This window comes from Electrophorus electricus, chromosome 3 (assembly GCF_013358815.1).
Source record: "Electrophorus electricus isolate fEleEle1 chromosome 3, fEleEle1.pri, whole genome shotgun sequence".
Lineage (NCBI taxonomy): Eukaryota > Metazoa > Chordata > Actinopteri > Gymnotiformes > Gymnotidae > Electrophorus > Electrophorus electricus.
This window is the reverse complement of record NC_049537.1, coordinates 7072560-7090798: the sequence shown is the minus strand read 5'-3', so window position 1 is coordinate 7090798 and position 18239 is coordinate 7072560. Positions and strand designations below refer to the sequence as shown.

At 39.3% G+C, this 18239-nt stretch overlaps 1 protein-coding gene across 4 annotated transcripts; it reads right to left on the bottom strand.

Moving 5' to 3' along the window:
* Nucleotides 1-496: 496 nt before the first annotated feature.
* Nucleotides 497-17749, bottom strand: chd1l (chromodomain helicase DNA binding protein 1-like). Of its 4 annotated transcripts, none has more exons than XM_026998890.2 (25): nucleotides 17570-17749; nucleotides 16827-16939; nucleotides 16300-16406; nucleotides 15875-15989; nucleotides 15705-15736; nucleotides 15542-15623; nucleotides 15275-15437; nucleotides 14645-14800; nucleotides 14407-14499; nucleotides 13719-13815; nucleotides 13423-13496; nucleotides 9955-10065; nucleotides 8835-8949; nucleotides 8197-8353; nucleotides 7875-8046; nucleotides 5984-6129; nucleotides 5069-5232; nucleotides 4657-4856; nucleotides 4398-4496; nucleotides 4227-4297; nucleotides 3853-3967; nucleotides 2088-2196; nucleotides 1483-1767; nucleotides 875-956; nucleotides 497-766 (listed from the first exon to the last, which is right to left on the bottom strand). In XM_026998890.2, the coding sequence occupies exons 1-25, from the start codon at nucleotides 17661-17663 to the stop codon at nucleotides 644-646; spliced, it is 3075 nt and encodes a 1024-aa protein (XP_026854691.2). In that variant the 5' UTR covers nucleotides 17664-17749; the 3' UTR covers nucleotides 497-643. The 4 variants fall into 4 exon arrangements, with proteins under 4 accessions (XP_026854691.2, XP_026854693.2, XP_026854694.2 ...); XM_026998892.2 differs by having other exon boundaries at nucleotides 4657-4799; XM_026998893.2 differs by lacking the exon at nucleotides 2088-2196 and having other exon boundaries at nucleotides 1483-1699.
* Between the last annotated feature and the right edge of the window lie 490 nt (nucleotides 17750-18239).

Genomic DNA, 18239 nt, shown 5'->3' with positions numbered 1-18239 from the left:
CAAAACAGTTGCTAATAAAGTTTTTATTGTAAAGCAGGGAAAGAAAGCCTCACAAAAAAAAGAACTTAGAAATTTGTTCTAAGCATTTCAGAATGAAGCCATATAAAAACCTTTGCCACTTTCTAAACTAATCTCAAAAATAATAGACAGTTACAATATCTATTAAAATAAGTTCTTATGGGCCAAATTAAGGAGTTTCTTCTAAAGAGGATGTTTTCCAAAACATTTCAATGAAGTTCAGCGATCCTTAGTCATGTTTTCAGGACAACTTGAGAAGGGAGTGAAATGCTCACCTTGGTAAAAGACCAAGACAAAGTATAAGTACTCCAATTTTGTGCTTAAGCACATATATCATGTTGAGCATCCACACTTTACTTGGTCACTTTGTATATAAGAGTATGCAAATCCTTCAAAGGGCTGCAAATACATTATGAAAAGTACTATAACGTCTAATCAGAGCTGATAATCACGGAATATAAACAGAAAAGAACAGAACTTACCTTTAAGTAAATATTTGTCTTTATTTGCACATATATTACAACACCCATGATTTATTAATGGAGCAGCAAATCATAGAAGCTGTTTTACAGGACAGGTGGAGAAATATTAAACAAGATTCACTGGTAGGATATAAAAAGCCATATTACTGTAAATGATGGATATATTTGGAAGTATTGACTTTGCTTTGGTTGGCAAAGCAAGACTCTAGCCATTTCTTCTTTACAAGGAGTGTTTTAGGATATTGGTGCATCAAATCCTGTAATTCCTAAAACGACAACACACAAATGGAACAGTCATACCTACAATGTTTCTTACCTACCACAACTAAGGTCACCCATTATTACCTTTGACTGTGGGAACTGGCATGAAGTACCTGTATATGAACTGAACTTTCCACCTGTGCCACAATGTGAGTTACCCGGGAGCTCATAATGTCCTCTTCATCACCGTCATATGTACAGGAATGTTAAGGAGAAAATCTAACACCTGAAACCATGTTTGATTTTGCTGTATAAATGAGCAGATACACTCGAATTGTCCCCCGTTTTATCCACAAAGGTACAATGGCAGGAACACGAATGAATTCACACTAGTCTTTTTTGTAATATGTTTGTGACACTATGCTAAAGTCTGAGAGTTCAGTCAGAACCTGATGAGCTAGAAGCAAATCTCAACTGACTTTGTTTGATCTTGCTCACAAATCTGCACCCAATATATAGGCATTGGCCATTCCTGCATCTCATCTTTTTAAAATTATTTCTCAAGCAGTGCCCACAACAGCCTTAAAAATATCAATGGTGACCTAATAACAATTTCACAAATTAAAGACCCCCAAGATTTCTGGTATTAAACTTTTGATGTGCAGTTTCACACATGCCATTGCCAAGACCTCAAAACTGGTATTCTAAGCAGAGACCAAGTTAGATAGCAAAAATGAAACCAAACCATTATCTGTTATGTTCACAGGAGACAAAAGGATATGCAAGAAGATAGCGTGCAAGTCTTTTTCTGTCTGTGGCACCCATGTTGTAGAAGAATACACAGACCCCTCTCATGAAGTCAGCCAAGCGAGGAGCTTCTCCACCCAGTGATCTGCTAGCAACCTCTGGAGACTCTATGGGTTCTTCACGAGTACCACAAGGGCTGAGGGACTTTAAGGGACCAGGAGAGGCTGCTGTTGGAGGTGCTGATACTGAGGCTGAAATACATAGATTTGTGGAAGAGGTTGGCACTGAAGAGTGTGAGGCATTTCTTCTGTAGTAGTATCTAACAGTTTTGTTAAGGATATACACAAAATACTGGACTTATGATTACCCACACATAATGAAAAGCAACAGCATTTTTTTTTAACATTTAGGGCTATACCTGCTGGAGCATTCAGTTTATAAACATTAGTTATGTGTAGTAACCATATGTCATTATTATTATTATTATTCTTTACATTTATATAGCACCTTTCTCATACTCAAGGATGTTTTACAGATATAGATTAGCTTTTACAAATCACTGTCACACCGATGTGTCCCCAAAAATTAATCCATTAGGTTGTCTTCATTAGTGTGACCTACAGAAGTTTATCAGGATACATGAAGGTAGGGATGTCTTGCGAGGCTAGGTATTTGCGAATCAGCCTTTCAGTACCATACCAGTTGAAGCCTTTGGTGGAATGGCCAATTCGTGGGAGATGGACACTAGCTGTTGATAAACAAATGTTTTAATGTTTTTATTATGCACATATATTCTAAATAACACCTTTGATATAGGATGTATCTATATTTGAATGTAACGAGCAGCATTCCGTGTCAAATTTTTATTGCAATCATCAGGCATTATTATAATTTCTCATTTGCCGCATGACCCCCACTGGATTCCATACTCCTAAAAAAAGCTGAAAGAAAAAAATTGAAAGAGGGGGAGGACTTTAAAAACATGCGTCACAGTCAGAAAGGTGGGTAGTTGAATTTGTAGCCACTTCTTTTTCAGGTACAGTGATGATTATTTCATGTTAGTGATGCATTTTGTCATGGAACCCTAAAACACAGAGGATGCCATTTTCTTCTGAGTCCTAAGGTGAATTCCTTATACAGAGACCTCAACTGGTTGCAGCAGGCTAATACTGGATTTTTGGACTCTCCCAATCCAATTTATGATGTTTATGCAACATTATATACCGACTTGATCCCATTGTTAAACATTTCTACAAACCCTTAAAATTATCCGAAACATTTTATTTTTGGTTTGACTATGCTTGTGGGGAAAGGGAAATAGGGGCTAACAGTATATGGGTAGGTGATGAAGGAACGGCCATATTTACTTAATGGTGACTTCGCACACATCTGATTAAGAAAACCACTCCAGAAAGTATTGAAAATAATCCGTCAGAAGCAGAAACAATGCTATCACTAAGATAACGCCAAACCTATCCTATGAAACCTAGATTCTATAAAGTTGCAAAAGAAAAAAACAGCCATTTTACACAAATCCCATGGACTTGTGGATGTTAGACTTGACTTTTCTAGCAAAGTCTTTGAGCAGTTCAACTATTATTTTATTTTAAAGCATGCCAAAAACCAATATCTGACCATCATAACCTTTTCATTCAATTCAGAACTTTGTTTTCTGTGGTGGACTATATACCTTTCCTTAACCACATACCTGTATAGGCCTGTTTATCATACCTTCTCTTTAGTCTTTGTATTCAGCAGGGGACATGCTTTAGGTAGAGAATATGTGTATCATAGCAGTAGGAATTTGCCTACTTGGGTTTAGCTAGCACTAGCTTGCCAACAAGCTTCTTAGTAGGCTAAGTGCTAATTATTTTTGACAACGTTTAAGACATGCTATCAATAATTTGACAACTTTTTGACAATTTTTTATTTTAGTTTGTACAAGCAACTTGATAGTCGTCACAAATAATTTTCACTTGCCAATTTGTTTTAGAGATGGAAAAGGTTTGTGATCCAAGAGAGCTTCTTCTGGTTTAAAAAAAAAAAAAAAAAGAAAAGCTACCTTTAGCTGAAAAAAACACAAACTTCAAATTAGTTCATTGTTATTTCTACAGCAAATTTACTGAAATCAATATTTCCCACCCTTCAAATTCCTTGCCGTTGCACACGGTAGACATTACTACCAGCAGAGTGCCAGCTATATGTTGACTGACCATATATCCAGAAGTAGAACTGAGTGGCATTTACCTTTCTGTAGCTCACCTGGTAGGGCAGGCAGAGGAAGGTGCTGGCATATGCAAGTACATGAATTTGATTTCCAAGGAGCACGCGAACTGTCATGTTCATAAATATGCAAGTTGCTCTGGATAAGACTGTCTGCCAATGCTGTAAATGTAAAACATACCTTTCTTTTGCTTGGCAGCTCTGTAGACCTTCTTGAGGCCCTCCTCCAAGGAAGTGAGCCGAATGCCTGACAGGTTGTTAGCTTTATCTCTCTGCTGTGCAACAATGAGTGCCAGCTATAGCAGCAACAAGCAACAGGGTGGAATCAACAACAAGCAACAGACTGGAATCAGTTTGTTTATACTGTATGGTGATCCCAAGATTTTTTTTACTGAAGGTTATAAAATAAGGAATGGTAAGAGAAACTAGTACCTTCCTATTAATAGAAAAGAGAGTCAGCTATATTGTCAGTCACAGCATATGGAACAGAAAATGAACAGCATGTGAGTGGCTGAGTGTCAGATACTGGGATAGAGTGATATTAGGCTGACTCACATAGTCTTGTCCACTCATTCTTGACTGTTTGTCATCAATGGGGAAAAGCAACACATTCCCAAGCTCCAAGTCTACAAAGGAGTAAATACCAAATCAATGAAAGAAGCCATCAAACACTTGTGGTACCACAAGAGTTTGACTGACTCCTGATGGACTCGGGGAATGTACCACCTTCCATGGCTCCTGCTAATTCATATTGCTTCTTTGCTTCATCTGTACGGACCTCAAGAGCTGTGAAGAGTCCGCCTCGTCCCCATCGCCCAGAGTCATCTATGCACACAGACAAAAAAAATTGTTAGAGAATTTATGTTTATGATGGAACAATTAAAAAGGTCTCAACCAATGCCTTAATGTTGTTCAGCTTCCACTGATGAACCATTATGTTGATGATAACATTACAAAGCCATTTAACAGATTAATAAATGCATACCAACACAATGAATGATAATGGCATCTTCCTGGTCAGCCTGAGGGTGGGTTACATCACCGAGTACATAGCAAATTGCAGTGTGTTCCGAGTCTGTTGACGTTACACTGGCGTCATCTTCTTCATCATCCACATCCTCACCCTCGCTATCAGCAGAGGGCAAGCAGAGGGACTTATAATTGCATGAGGCCCACCATGCCATCCTGCCATACACAAAGATCCGTTTGAGACTCCAAATTTTTAAAAATACTCCTTTTTGGTCTGATGTATATGCTCCACAGAACCATTTCTTCACCATGCCAGTTTCAGTGATCAAGGCTTCATAACAGAGGTTGAACAGAAAAAGTAAAAGGGACTTAAAGGAATACTTCACACAAATAAAGCACTTCTTTAACCAGGGGTTGCAGGTTCATACTTCTTCTTGTATTTTTGCTCTTCCCGTAGTCTTCGCTTCTCTTCCTGTAGCTTGGCTCTTTTTGCAGCAGCTTCCTGTCTCTTCTGACTCCTCTGCTCCAGCTCAGCCTCTGTCAGACACCTTTTCCTCCTTACTGGGTTTGCTAGAGGCCCAGATAATACAACCTACAGACCAACGTGTGCATTAGTTAATGTTCTGGAACATTCTGTTCTCATGTTCAATCAAGCACTAACTGAATAATATCTAAAACTTAACATTGCTGTTATTTTAAGAACCTTTGGCTATGCTGTCTTTATATCCAGATACTGTAGGTATGTCTGTAACTGTCCTAGACTTTGTAATCTGCAGCTAAAAATGTCTGTATTAAACAATCATTATTTTGTGGAGGACAAAGTAGGGCAGACCAAGCACCAAGTCCATGTGTCCTTAAAATTAGGCTATTTGAAGAAGGGTTAGAATTGAGGGCATAGGAACAAAGGAAGAGGGTGGATTCCTTTGGTGGCTTCGTACATTACTACTACTTCAATTCAGGGCAGAAAATACCTTAGCAAGATACATAGATATATTCTTTTATTACCTTGTGGCGGTGCAATAAAAACAATAGACTCCAAAGTCATGAAAACAACAACTACTCTGACTAATCACAGTGAAGGTGAGAATCTGAACAAACATGGAAGGTATGCTAGCTATACAAGGAGGATGATCCAAAAGAAAACTAAAGTGAGCTTATTTGGTTAACACATCTGGTACATTTTGGATACTAGTGTTGGGTCTTTTCAATTTCTAAAAATGTGTTTATATTCTACATGATTTTGAATATTACCCAACTAAGGTTTTTGTATGTATAAGGTCATGACTCATGCCAGTTTTTATTCCTGCAGCCATTGCTTGTAGGTGAAGGTGTGGGTCACTTACTCCTGCTTTATGTCGCAGTGCGCGGCCCTCTTTCCCAGCGTCCTCCAGCTCAGCTAACTGCTCTTCCAGCAGTAGCTCAAACTTTGTCTGGTCCTCTTTGCTGGGGTCTTTGGAATAATCCTTCCCCTCAAAGTAGTACATATGGTCTAGGGAAGACAAAAAAAAAAAAAAAAAAAAATGTGAGAAGGATGGTTTGACAAATTGCTAATTTAGGACTGTACTGTGCATCCGGAAAGTATTCACAGCGCTTCACTTTTTTCACATTTTGTTATGTTACAGCCTTAGTCCAAAATGGATTCAATAATTTTTTCCCCTCAAAATTCTACACACAATACCCCATAATGACAAAGTGAAAAAGCTTTGTTTGGGATTGTTGCAAATTTACTAAAAATTAAAAACCAAAAAAAAAGTCACATGTACATAAGTATTCACAGCCTTTGCTCAATACTTTGTTGAAGCACCTTTGGCAGCAATTACAGCCTCAAGTCTTTTTGAGTATGATGTTACAAGCTTGGCACACCTATTTTTGGGCAGGTTCTCCCATTCTTCTTTGCAGAACCTCTCAAGCTCCATCAGGTTGGATGGGGAGCATCGGGGCACAGCCATTTTCAGATCTCACCAGAGATATTCAAATCGGGTTCAGGTCTGGGCTCTGGCTGGGCCATTCAAGAACATTCACAGAGTTGTCCCAAAGCCACTCCTTTGGTATCTTAGCTGTGTGCTTAGGGTCGTTGTCCTGTTGGAAGATGAACTTTCTGAGGCCCAGAGCGTTCTGGAGCAGGTTTTTTTCAAGGATGGCTCTGTACATTGCTGCTATCATCTTTCCCTCAACCCTGACTAGTCTCGCAGTTCCTGCTGCCAAAAAACAACCCCAAAGCATGATGCTGCCATCACCATGCTTCACTGTGGGGACGGTATTGGCCAGGTGATGAGCAGTGCCTGGTTTTCTCCAGACATGATGCTTAGCATTCAGGCCAAAGAGTTCAATCTTTGTTTCATCAGTCCAGAGAATTTTGCTTCTCATGGTCTGAGAGCCCTTCAGATGCCTTTTGGCAAACTCCAAGCAGGCTGTCTTGTGACTTTTACTGAGGAGTGGCTTCCGTCTGGCCACTCTACCATACAGGCCTGATTGGTGGAGTACTGCAGAAATAGTTGTTCTTCCGGAAGGTTCTCCTCTCTCCACAGAGCAACGCTGAAGCTCTGTCAAAGTGACCCTTGGGTTCTTGGTCACCTCCCTGACTAAGGCCCTTCTACCCCGATCACTCAGACTTGCCAGGCGGGCAGCTCTAGAAAGAGTCCTGGTGGTTCCAAACTTCTTCCATTTACAGATGATGGAGGCCACTGTGCTCATTGGGACCTTCAATGCTGCAGAAATTTTTCTGTACCCTTCCCCCAATCTGTGCCTCAATACAATCCTGTCTTGGAAGTCTACAGACAATTCTTTGGACTTCATGGCTTGGTTTGTGCTCTGACATGTACTGTGAACTATGGGACCTTATATAGACAGGTGTGTGCCTTTCCAAATCATGTCCAATCAACTGGATTTACCACAGGTGGACTCCAATCAAGTTGTCAAAACAACTGAAGGATGATCAGTGGAAACAGGATGCACCTGAGGTCAATTTTGAGCGTCATGGCAAAGGCTGTGAATACTTATGTACATGTGATTATTATTATTATTATTATTTTTAATACATTTGCAACAATTCCAAACAAATGTTTTTCACTTTGTCATTATGAGGTATTGTGTGTAGAATGTCGCGGGAAAAAAAATATTTAATCCATTTTGTAATAAGGCTGTAACATAACAAAATGTGGAAAAAGTGAAGCTCCGTGGATACTTTCCGGATGTACTGTATATTAATGAACACATGAGAAATGGAATTCCTACTCTGTTCATCCTCTTCATGCTCATCTTCCTTGATGAATGTGGCATGCTCTTCATCCGTCAACCAGTGGCCATCCTGAGACTGACCCAGGATCAGCTTAAGGTCCACATTCTGAACAGAGCTCTCCTCCGTCGACAGCAGCTTGTCCACTCCGAACTTTAGAATGTCACTTAACTGCAGACGTAACAGTATACAGAGAGGTAGGAATGGCTGGTAAGTGGATTGATCCATACTGTGCTTTTATGCTGGGAGGCTGCTCTCGGACAGCATGTGGGGAACAGACAAAAGTGAGGGGGAGGTGGGGGGAAGTCAGCCCAGGCACACCTGCATGGCGGTGACCGCAGGCCCCTGGGGCTGTTCCAGCAGAGAGAAGCGGCCCTCCTCGACCACCGTGCTGGTGAGGCGCAGTTTTGACATGGCACGTGAGTAGATGATCTCCTCCACCGTGTCCCTACCCAGGAGCCGAATCACCTTCACAGCCCTGTAGTGGTTGGGTTGTGATGGGGCAAAATGATGCAAAACCCCACAAAAACAATATTATTGCCCTGTAACAAAGCTCTTGTTGTTTTATGAGACTACTAACACTTTTATTTTAATGTGTGAGATGCAAGTTCGTGTTATCTCTATTTTAAGTACAAAGAAAATATGTTATTATAAGAAACACCACACAGTAACAACAAATAAGTAACTCTAGATGAGGGCCTTAAACAGGAGCAACAATATATTTTTGAGATATTGAGTGTATTTTATAGGCATTTAGAAGCTGATGAACATGGTGAACAGGCAATATTAGAAACAGAAAACTGCACTGATAATCAATGCTAACTTGTTCAGGAGAGCATCTACATTATAAAACTAGCATTTTAAATAAACAGCACAACATACACTTGGCTTCCCATTAAAATTATACAAATTAATGCAACATATTAGAACTGTTACTAAATGTGCTAATACAGGAGTACCTTGTCTGTCCAATCCGGTGGGCTCGAGCTGCCGCTTGCAGGTCATTCTGTGGATTGAAATCACTATCCATGAAAATCACAGTGTCTGCTGCTGTCAGGTTCATTCCGACACCACCTATCCAACACACAGAAACAGGCCAAGAAAGTAAGTGCCACATAAGAGCTGGAAATCTAAGGGGTTTTAATAGTACTCTTACAGTGATACAGATAGTACAGTAAGAACATGAGAAATATGTTAGCACATGCTCACCTGATCACATATGAGGAGTTGACTCTTATAAAAATGCATATCACATCTACAAAATTCAAATGAACTAAGGCCTATTTAGAAACTAGGGCAATCTGAAACTTAATCTCAGGTGAAGGTTCAAATATTGGATATAATATAATCGCAATGCCCATTTTCTTCCCTAATTTAGTCAATGTCACCAACAAGGAGTCCTGTGTCATGTCAGAAGTACCAGTTGCAATTCTTATAGACAAAAATGCCCAGACTCTGCATCACTGATGCAAACTGATACACAAAATTGTCTTATGGGATTACAGAAAAATTCTGGGTAGTGAGTGGACGTTCATATCAGGCTCCTCAATTTGCCCTGCATTTCCCCTGGGCTTTTGGTATCATGCACCATAGATAGACAGGTAGCTGTGGTGAGAGTGATATACACAGCTTTCCTCTATGATTCAGAAGTACCAGTTCTGCTCTAATGAGGATAGCACATTTACATTTCCACTGAAATTATAACATAAAACCTAACCAAAGTATTTTAGATTTTGGTTTGTTATCTAAGGCTAAAAATAAATGTTCATTTTGTGTTGTTTGAGAGAACTGATTGATCTCAAATATTCTTGTTTTGCATTCAAACAAACCAGACAAACTACAACTAGTCACATAGCCAGATAAGTCACAGGCATTCTGTAGGAAATCACAGTTAAAATCACTGAACTAGTTCAATGATTAGTGTGATTAATCACAATAATTAATTGTAGACTAGATATTAAAACAATCTAATTTCTTATTTTGCAATTTTTGCAAAACATTCCCCCCTCCCCCTTTCCAGTTATCACAGCACCAGTCAGACAGCTTCTCATGGCACCCTTTTCGAAACCATGAACCCACCGGCTTTGGTGCTGAGGAGGAAGATGAAAACATCTTTGGTACTGAAGTTCTTGATGGCCAGATTACGCTCCTCTCCTCGCACTGAGCCATCTAGCCGCTCATAACTGTAACCTGCAGGAGTAGGAGGCCACAGTCAGACTGATCACGCAGCCTATATGTGCACACAGGAGCAAACACAGGATGTCAGAGTCAAACCACATCTAGAACACAGAAAATGATAAGAGCAAGAACATATGTGGTATAGCTGCAAATACATGTACAGTATTATATAACATAACTGACCAACTTAAATTTTTAAACTAATGAAAAAACTAATGTCAAAGTAAAACCCTCTGTAAGTTATGTACAAATAAGTTAAATAAAACTGTCAAGATGAAAGAAACCATAAACAATTCTGGGAAATTCATGCTGAGAACAAATAACTATGATAAACTTCTCATTTAATTGATTTTGATCAAGGTGAATAAAACACTCACTGTTTAAGCCTTTTTGCTAGCCCTGAATTCTGTGAAGTGTTAGCCAAAAATATTTCCACAGGCTTAGCAGCTCAGGCTGAACACTTTGATACCTCAAAATACCTACATGCACTACTAGTGGAGCCTAGGGCATTCTGTAATTTCATTGTCACTTGCACCTGCAAAATCCTGTTAAATTTTGGTACAGCATCCTTCAGAATTCTAGATACATTTTGTTTATCAGAATAAGAGTGTAAGCCTTACTAGTGGGAATTTTCCTCGTTTGCTGTGGCTGGATTGTTCCTCCCCAAGCCAGTGTACAAAGGCACAGCTCTGTTGCTGAATAGATTAGCAGAGAGGAGCACAAACACGCCGCCTCTCCAGAGAATGCAGCAGACATCATCTCTGTTGCATTGTTTCAAAGAATGCATGTCACCCTGTTTTCTGGGCAACCTTAGGCAGGTTTGATCACTGTCTAATTCATTTTCTGCCAACCAAAAGGCAAAAATCTAAATCTGCCATACCTGTGGTCAGCGCAGTAAAGAACGAGGCCAAAGGCAAACTACAGGTCAGCCTGGAATATGCAGATTATAGTCTCTTGGAGCAGGCAGAAAGCAATCTGGAGGAGTATACTGACACTGATATGTCAAATCAGATGCATTTTGACCAAATAAATACAATGACAAACCCTTTTACTGCTAAAATCAGAAGGCTGCATTGAGCTAAAGCAGAAGCAAACAGAAGTAAAGACAGTACTGCATATAACCAAGCAAGTCTCACAAAAGACACATTTACATTTAAAGTATCCAAATGTATCAGTATAGCAGTAGGGGTGCTCCCTGAGCATAGAAGCCATGTCTTTGATGGTCTTAGCACCTTTCTCTGCATGCTCTACCAGGTGAACTGCAGACAAGGTTAAAACAGTCAAAAGGAACTTGTTCAGCAAACTGTTACCAATGACTCATCCAGAACCTGCAGGACATTAGCAGCTATAAAAAAGCCACCATCTCAGACAATGGATGAACTAGCTGAAGAGCTAAATACATACTACTGCTTGAAAAGCCCAGGCTCTTACATCAAAATTGCACCCCATACAGACTGTTTAAGTATCAGTACTTGCTCTATGTACTCTGATTGTTTCTCTACCTGCACATGTAGAATGTTTCTCTACTTGCACATACAATCTGTGAACAGGATGTGTTCACAGAGTTGTGGGGAGTTGTGTAAAGTTTTTTCCTGCTCCCCCCGCTGCTCTTCTCGCTACAGTCATCTGTCTCAGCTAACACAGTGATGACAATGATACTGGCAGGTAAAGGATCAGCTGGTCCTGTGGAGCAGTCAGAATGACCTGAAGCTGAATGCGCTCAAAGGAGTTTCAGGAGAAGCTTCATACATCCATCCCCTCGCTCCCTGGACATAACCATAGCAGCTGTGATGACCAGGTTTCTGGAAATTACAATTACCAGGGACCTGAAGTGGGACACCAACATTAACTCCTCAAAAGCCCAATTGAGGGTGTACTTCCTATAAGTTCAAGTTACCCCAAGAACTGTTACACAGTGGCCACAGAATCAGTCATCACCATCTCTCTAACAATCAGGTGCAGCTCTGCCACTAAACATGACCTTGACAAACTAGAACACACTTTCAGATCTGCAGAAAAGACTGCCCAGTCTTCCTGACCTGTTCACCGGCAGACCTAGGAAATGCGCAGAGAAAATCAATGCTGATCCCTCATACTCTGCACATCACCTACTCCAGTTCCTCCGTTTTTCTATGGTAATATCCAGAGGCTATACAATAGTATTTCACCTATATATATTTCTATGTGTGTGTGTGTGTGTGTGTGTGTGTGTGTGTGTGTGTGTGTACCAAAGAGTACCAAGTCCATGTGTGCATGTTTTAAAGATTTATGAATTTATGTGCTGTACTGTGCAGGCAAAGACAAATTCCCCGTATGTGCAAACATAATTGGCTAATAAAGCCTGATTCTCAAGTAGAATTATACAGAATTTATAAAATGCTTTTAAAATTCAAACAGAGATATATGTACTTCTATTTATATTCTAAATTCTTTCAAGTATTTTTAAAGTCTTTTAACTCTTAAGTGGTTTTCAATGACTTCCTGGCAATAAAAAGCAACAGGTCTGAAAATGTCCATCATTAGGTTACTTAAGCTGTCATGAAGCTTCCTAGAGAACACAAGTGTATCTTCATCCTACAAATTGTAAGTGTGGTAGTGAATCTGGTTTGAGAGCTAAATATTTGTTCATGGTCAGAACATTGCAAAACTACAATAAAATGCCACCTCCCTGCTAACAAGACATTTTGAAGATGTGACAGAAGCAAGCTTCTTCTGTTAAAAAAAACCTTAAGTGTCTTGATTTTACAAAACATTACTTGAATTTTGACCCTGATAACCCGAGGAACCTTGCGAGGATAAATGGTATAATAGACTCCTTCAAATACCAGGAGATTTTAAACTGAAATTTGTGGCTTCTGCCAGGAAGCTAAAACTGGATCACAACTGGATCTGCCAGCAGCACAATGATCATAAGCATATCCCCAAATCTTTGCAAAGTTTATGTTTACAGACTCAAGCTTTCAGCACGACCTCCCATGTCTATACACGCCACTGAAAACCTGTGAGGTGAACTGGTGGTCCAAAAGTAGGGAACCACAGCTCTGCACATTCAAGAGTTTCTGTGTGGAGCAATGGCCTCAGATGCTTTAATATGCTTTCTCACACCTCATCAAACATTAGAGGAGAATTCTGGCAAAAGGAGGACACGCCAAGTATTTTCTTCTTTCTTAGCTGTAGCATCATTGTGAAAGTATATGTCTCATACTAAACATAGCAAAAAGTGATAAAGTTCATTTCATCCAGCATGTTTTACTCCTTTTAATTTAGTGATCCATTTATTCAGCATGGCACTGTATTTTATTTCAGTCGTAACAGCATTATGCTGCTGTATCTGTAGTATCAGTGAGTCTATACTATAACATGCATTACCTCTATACTCCAAGTAGTCTTGCATAATGTCCAACATTCTGGTCATTTGAGAGAATAGCAGAATACGATGCCCCCTGGAGTCAAACATACACAAACAGGCCATGTATTTAAGCTCTGTTCATCTCTTCTTTTATTCTTCATTTAAACAAGTTTTCTGCTATGTTCAAGCTAGGGAACAACTCAACATACATTAGCTATATGTATTGATAAGGTGTTTAATCTATTAATAATGCTGCACCTTTCCACACTGGCCATGTTGTAGACAGTAACAACAGATAAAAAGGTGTCAAGTGTACCCTTCCAGCAGATATGCAAGCATCGTGTCCAAGAGAGAGAGCTTCCCACTGGCCTCCACCAGGTGCTCTCCAATCTCAAATGGCTCAGGTTCCACACCTTAGAGAGTGGGAGACAGAGCGAGAGTCAGAGAGAGTGTGAGTCAGTGTCAGAGACAGGCACACAGAGAGAGTGTTAGAAAGAGAGAGACCATCAGAGAGACAGAAAGAGGGAGAGAGTGTCAGTCAGAGAGTGAGACAGAAAAAGAAAGAGTTAGAGAGAAAGAGTTAGAGACATAGAGAAATAGAGTCAGAGAGGGTGTCAGTCAAAAAGAGAAAAAGGAGTCAGAGAGAGAGAACAGTGTTTAAGTTGAAGAGATGATGAGGTATAGCTGGCCAAAGAGACTCATTAGTTGGAGACTAGCCTGATTCTGTAGACCATTTGCCTTGTCTGTATGACCAAGACCTTGCCTGTGAAGCAGAGAGCCACAGGACTATTCACAACTATCGTGGAATGGTCTTATTTAAAAGACAGCAAAGTCAAGGCTGCAAATAAGGCACCCTTGTTCGATGAACTATGAATTTGCAAATTTTTTTTGATAGTGAAAGTGCTGTTATATTATCAGCCTTTTGAGTATGAAAGAAGGGAAAAGAAAAAGAATAAAAAGGATTAAAAGCATGAAAACAGATCAAGATACACACTTGTCATTACCATCAAACAGGTAGGGATGGTTCACACACTTTCTCAGCTGCATTAAAATGTTCAGAAGCCGGGTCTTATTTGTCTGATCGCTTCCAAATGCATCTGAAATCAGGGAGACATTTAAAAGCATTTGTGTAACATATGCACATACATGCATGTGTGCATGAACCGCACATTTAACCTCCCCATTAAGATAACCAGAAATGTGAACAAGACATATTTTTTCAGCTAGTGCCCTTGGCCTTACCCAGGTCTTTCATTAGAATGGCCTTGTAGTATTTCTTCTGCAGGGCAGACATTCCATGATAGACCAGCAGCTCCATCTTCTTGGGCAGGTCGGCCGCCACCTCTGCCTTAACCCTGCGCAGGAGGAAGGGCTGCAGCACCTGGTGGAGCTCCTCGGCTGTACACGAGCAAAGATGACAAATTTGTTCACATTAAATTGCCATTATGAAACCACTCCAGTTCTGGTTGTTTGCCTTGTGCTAAGACAAATTTAAGGGTGTGTATAACAAACGAAGACTGATCTGTAGGTTCTGGACATTTTTATCTTGTTTGTCAGACGCGGAATTATATGGTTGAACTCAAACCAGATTTCCAAACCACAATGGGAAGAGAAGTATTCTGGGTGCAGTTAAACAAAAAACAAATCATAACCATTATAATAAATCATAAATATACCTCCTGTAATTACCACAAAAATTAGTAAACATCACAGAAATGAATAATCTTGTAAATGTATACCTGCTTTGGTTACTCTTAGACCACAGGAGCATACATAGTTATACCCAATTTAACCAACAGGATCTCTGCTAAAATGAAATATTGATGAGCACAATAGAAGCTTTACACAGTTAACTTTTGGAGCATACTGTACCTAGAGTGTGTTGAGCCTGTACATCTGCATAGGTTCTGACAAAGTCTTCTGTGGCATCACATGGAAATATGCTAGGCTGGATGAAGCTGAGGAGGGAATAGACCTCCTGTAGATTATTCTGGATGGGTGTTCCTGTTAACAAAAGTCTGAAGCCCACAGAGAACTGGGAGAAGAGAGAGAGAGAGAGAGAGAGAGAGAGAGAGAGAGAGAAATTTAGTATAAAAATATAGCAATAAAAAAGTACAGATTTCAAAGAATACAGCTAACCTCTGAAAGTGTCTGGTAAAGCAGTGACTTCTGGTTTTTCAGCCTGTGAGCCTCATCAACAACCAAAATACTCCAATTCCACCTGAAGGGAGGAGTGAAAGGACAAAGTTATTAATTTATAATACAACATTGTTATTGTTAAAGTGCATAAATAAACTGTCACCTTTTGAGTGTTTTGGCATCTTTCAGGCATATCTATAGAAAACAGAAAAAGATCAAATATATGATGCCAACTATTATATATTAAATATATACATAAATAAACCAACAGATATTGTGATGACTTTGATATGATGAGTACACTCAGCAACTCCCAGTCTCTGGCATCCTGACCTCATATGTGGTTAGCAAGATGTGGAAATGTGTGTCTTCCATCAGGTCACTCTGTAGCTCCGCTCTCCTTTCTTTATCACCAGTGTAAAACACCACAGACAGTCTAGGGCAAAGGCTGAGGTGGGGCAAGCATATTAAAGACATTCTTAGAGACTTTACGGTATTGGCGTCTAGTGACAGGTATAAAACATAACATACAATTTTCTGTATGTTGCATAGCTGAGTTAACTTTCAAGAGAATTAATTTTATACTTTGACACTGCATTATGTATGAGGTTACTGTAACAATATACGTGAAAAGACATGTAGTTAGATTAAGATGTAATATGAGCATTCCATCTATGGTGCATATAGAAGAAATACTTATTGTCTGGCTGAACATAAAACAAACAAACAAAAAAAGCTAACAGCATTCCATGCATTACCGCTCCAACTCTTGACTCCAGTTCTCCATGACAGACAGTGGACAAAGAACCAGAAAGGGGCCTTTCATACCAAGACATCCTTGAGCATACACCAACAGTGAGATGGTCTACAGCAGACGAGAACATGTGTGCTATATATAATATTCTGATACATCACTTCATCTTAGTGTCTTAAGCTTTGACTATGTCACAAACATTACACATTTATGTTTAAATTACATGTATGCAATCAATGGCATCACACAAAACTGTTTTGTTTTAAGACAAAATGCTTAGCATATGTGAATAAATATCAGTAATATGTATATTAGGTCTAGAAAATGTAATGCTATATAATGTTTATACTGTATTATATTTTAAGCCTTTGGGGCTGCAATGCTTAAAGCAGGGGTTCTGTACAGTTCTAGAAAATATACAATATGGCATTTGAGTAAATAAATAAAATAAATAAATAAACAAACCCTGTTTCTTGGAATATTTTGACATTTAGAGGATTTCAGTTATTTTCAGTCTATACCCCTGCTGACCTGACAGGTCTTGCCCAAGCCCATTTCATCACCGAGGATGCATCCTTCCAGATTACACAGGCACTGCGCCAGCCACCGCACTCCATGCAACTGGTAGGATCGCAGCTTAATTCCTGATAAGAAACAGACCCCAAAGAAAATACTCATGCATGGTTTTCCCCTTAAAATCCCACCCAAAATTCTTGCAGAATAGCTACTGGCAAATACAGGCAACACAAGATGCCTGTTTCATTTGGAAAAGGTTTGCCACCAAATATCTCTATATTAGCAATGTAATTTTTTTGAAGCTCTACGAAGGCGTCTGGGTTTACTTCATGTAACCACCTTTAACGTTTTTCAACCTCGTCTGAAAAAAAAAACGGATCTTAAACGGACACAAAATAATAGCTAGCTTCCCTGAACAAAACACCAGTAGTAAGGCAGTTGAGATTATGTCATTAAGGATTTCCTGATATATGAAGTGGAAAGTTTGAGTTGTCAACAAAATTGGTATTGCAGGAAAAAGTAGTGACACGCAGTGTCCAAAATGAATCTGCCAATGGCAGGTAAACCACTCTTTAATTCATAAATCTGCATCGAATATTGTAAATAGCTGTAAGGGCAGGTTGCCATTCCAAAAAAACTATGACCTACCGCCCTCTGAGGTAATATGTTAGATATTATGTTGCCTCCATAGCCAATTTTACACACTTGCCCATAAATATAGGTTAGCTCGGTGGGATAGCTAGCGAAGTTGAACACACCTTCCAGGCCCCATGTTTTCAGGTCTTTGTGTAATAATTCTAACTTGACTGTGTCTAGTTTTATACTTTTGATCGCTCGAAGAAACCTTGACATTTTTGTTTCATAAAGTTTAAAGCGCACTAATTATACTGAAAAAACAGAAGTTGCCTTTCTTTATTGGACACCACTCGCGCCCTACTTTCCGGAAATAGTTGTACACACTGAAACTGTCCAATGATCGTTCAGGTTCATATCACACGTCTTACGATGTATTTCAAAATAAAAGATGCATTAAATCGTAGAACTACAAAGCGTAATTTATCTTACAGTGTAATTTATTTAACTCTGTCAGATATATTAGCACAATAAATACATTAAGACCATAATTCTACTTCATGACTTAATCTTCTCTGCATCATACTAAGAATGTTCTGCATTTAAAAATCTACCTGAACCAGAACAACAAATGTAGTGCAAAATACAAGTACAAATACAATGTACAAAAACCCCGCAGTGGTCTATTTACGTACCCCTTCATGGGTCCAGTTTAGCACAATATAGGCTAGAACAAAGGAGGTCCAAAATACAAACACAATTCATTTCCCTAAAGTGATTTTTAGTTTCAAGACACCTACAAAATGGTAAAAATAAAACAAGTTTATAACAATGACACTTTTAGCTGTTCTTTAC

What these genes read in the sequence shown, in the direction of transcription:
- chd1l (XM_026998890.2), bottom strand. Translation starts at nt 17,663, where the DNA reads ATGTCAAGGTTTCTTCGAGCGATCAAAAGTATAAAACTAGACACAGTC. An exon ending in CACCGGATTGGACAGACAAG is followed by an intron (nt 8,354 to 8,834) that starts GTACTCCTGTAT and finishes CAACCACTACAG; the next exon opens with GGCTGTGAAGGTGATTCGGC. An exon ending in CAAGACATCCCTACCTTCAT is followed by an intron (nt 1,768 to 2,087) that starts GTATCCTGATAA and finishes CAAAACTGTTAG; the next exon opens with ATACTACTACAGAAGAAATG.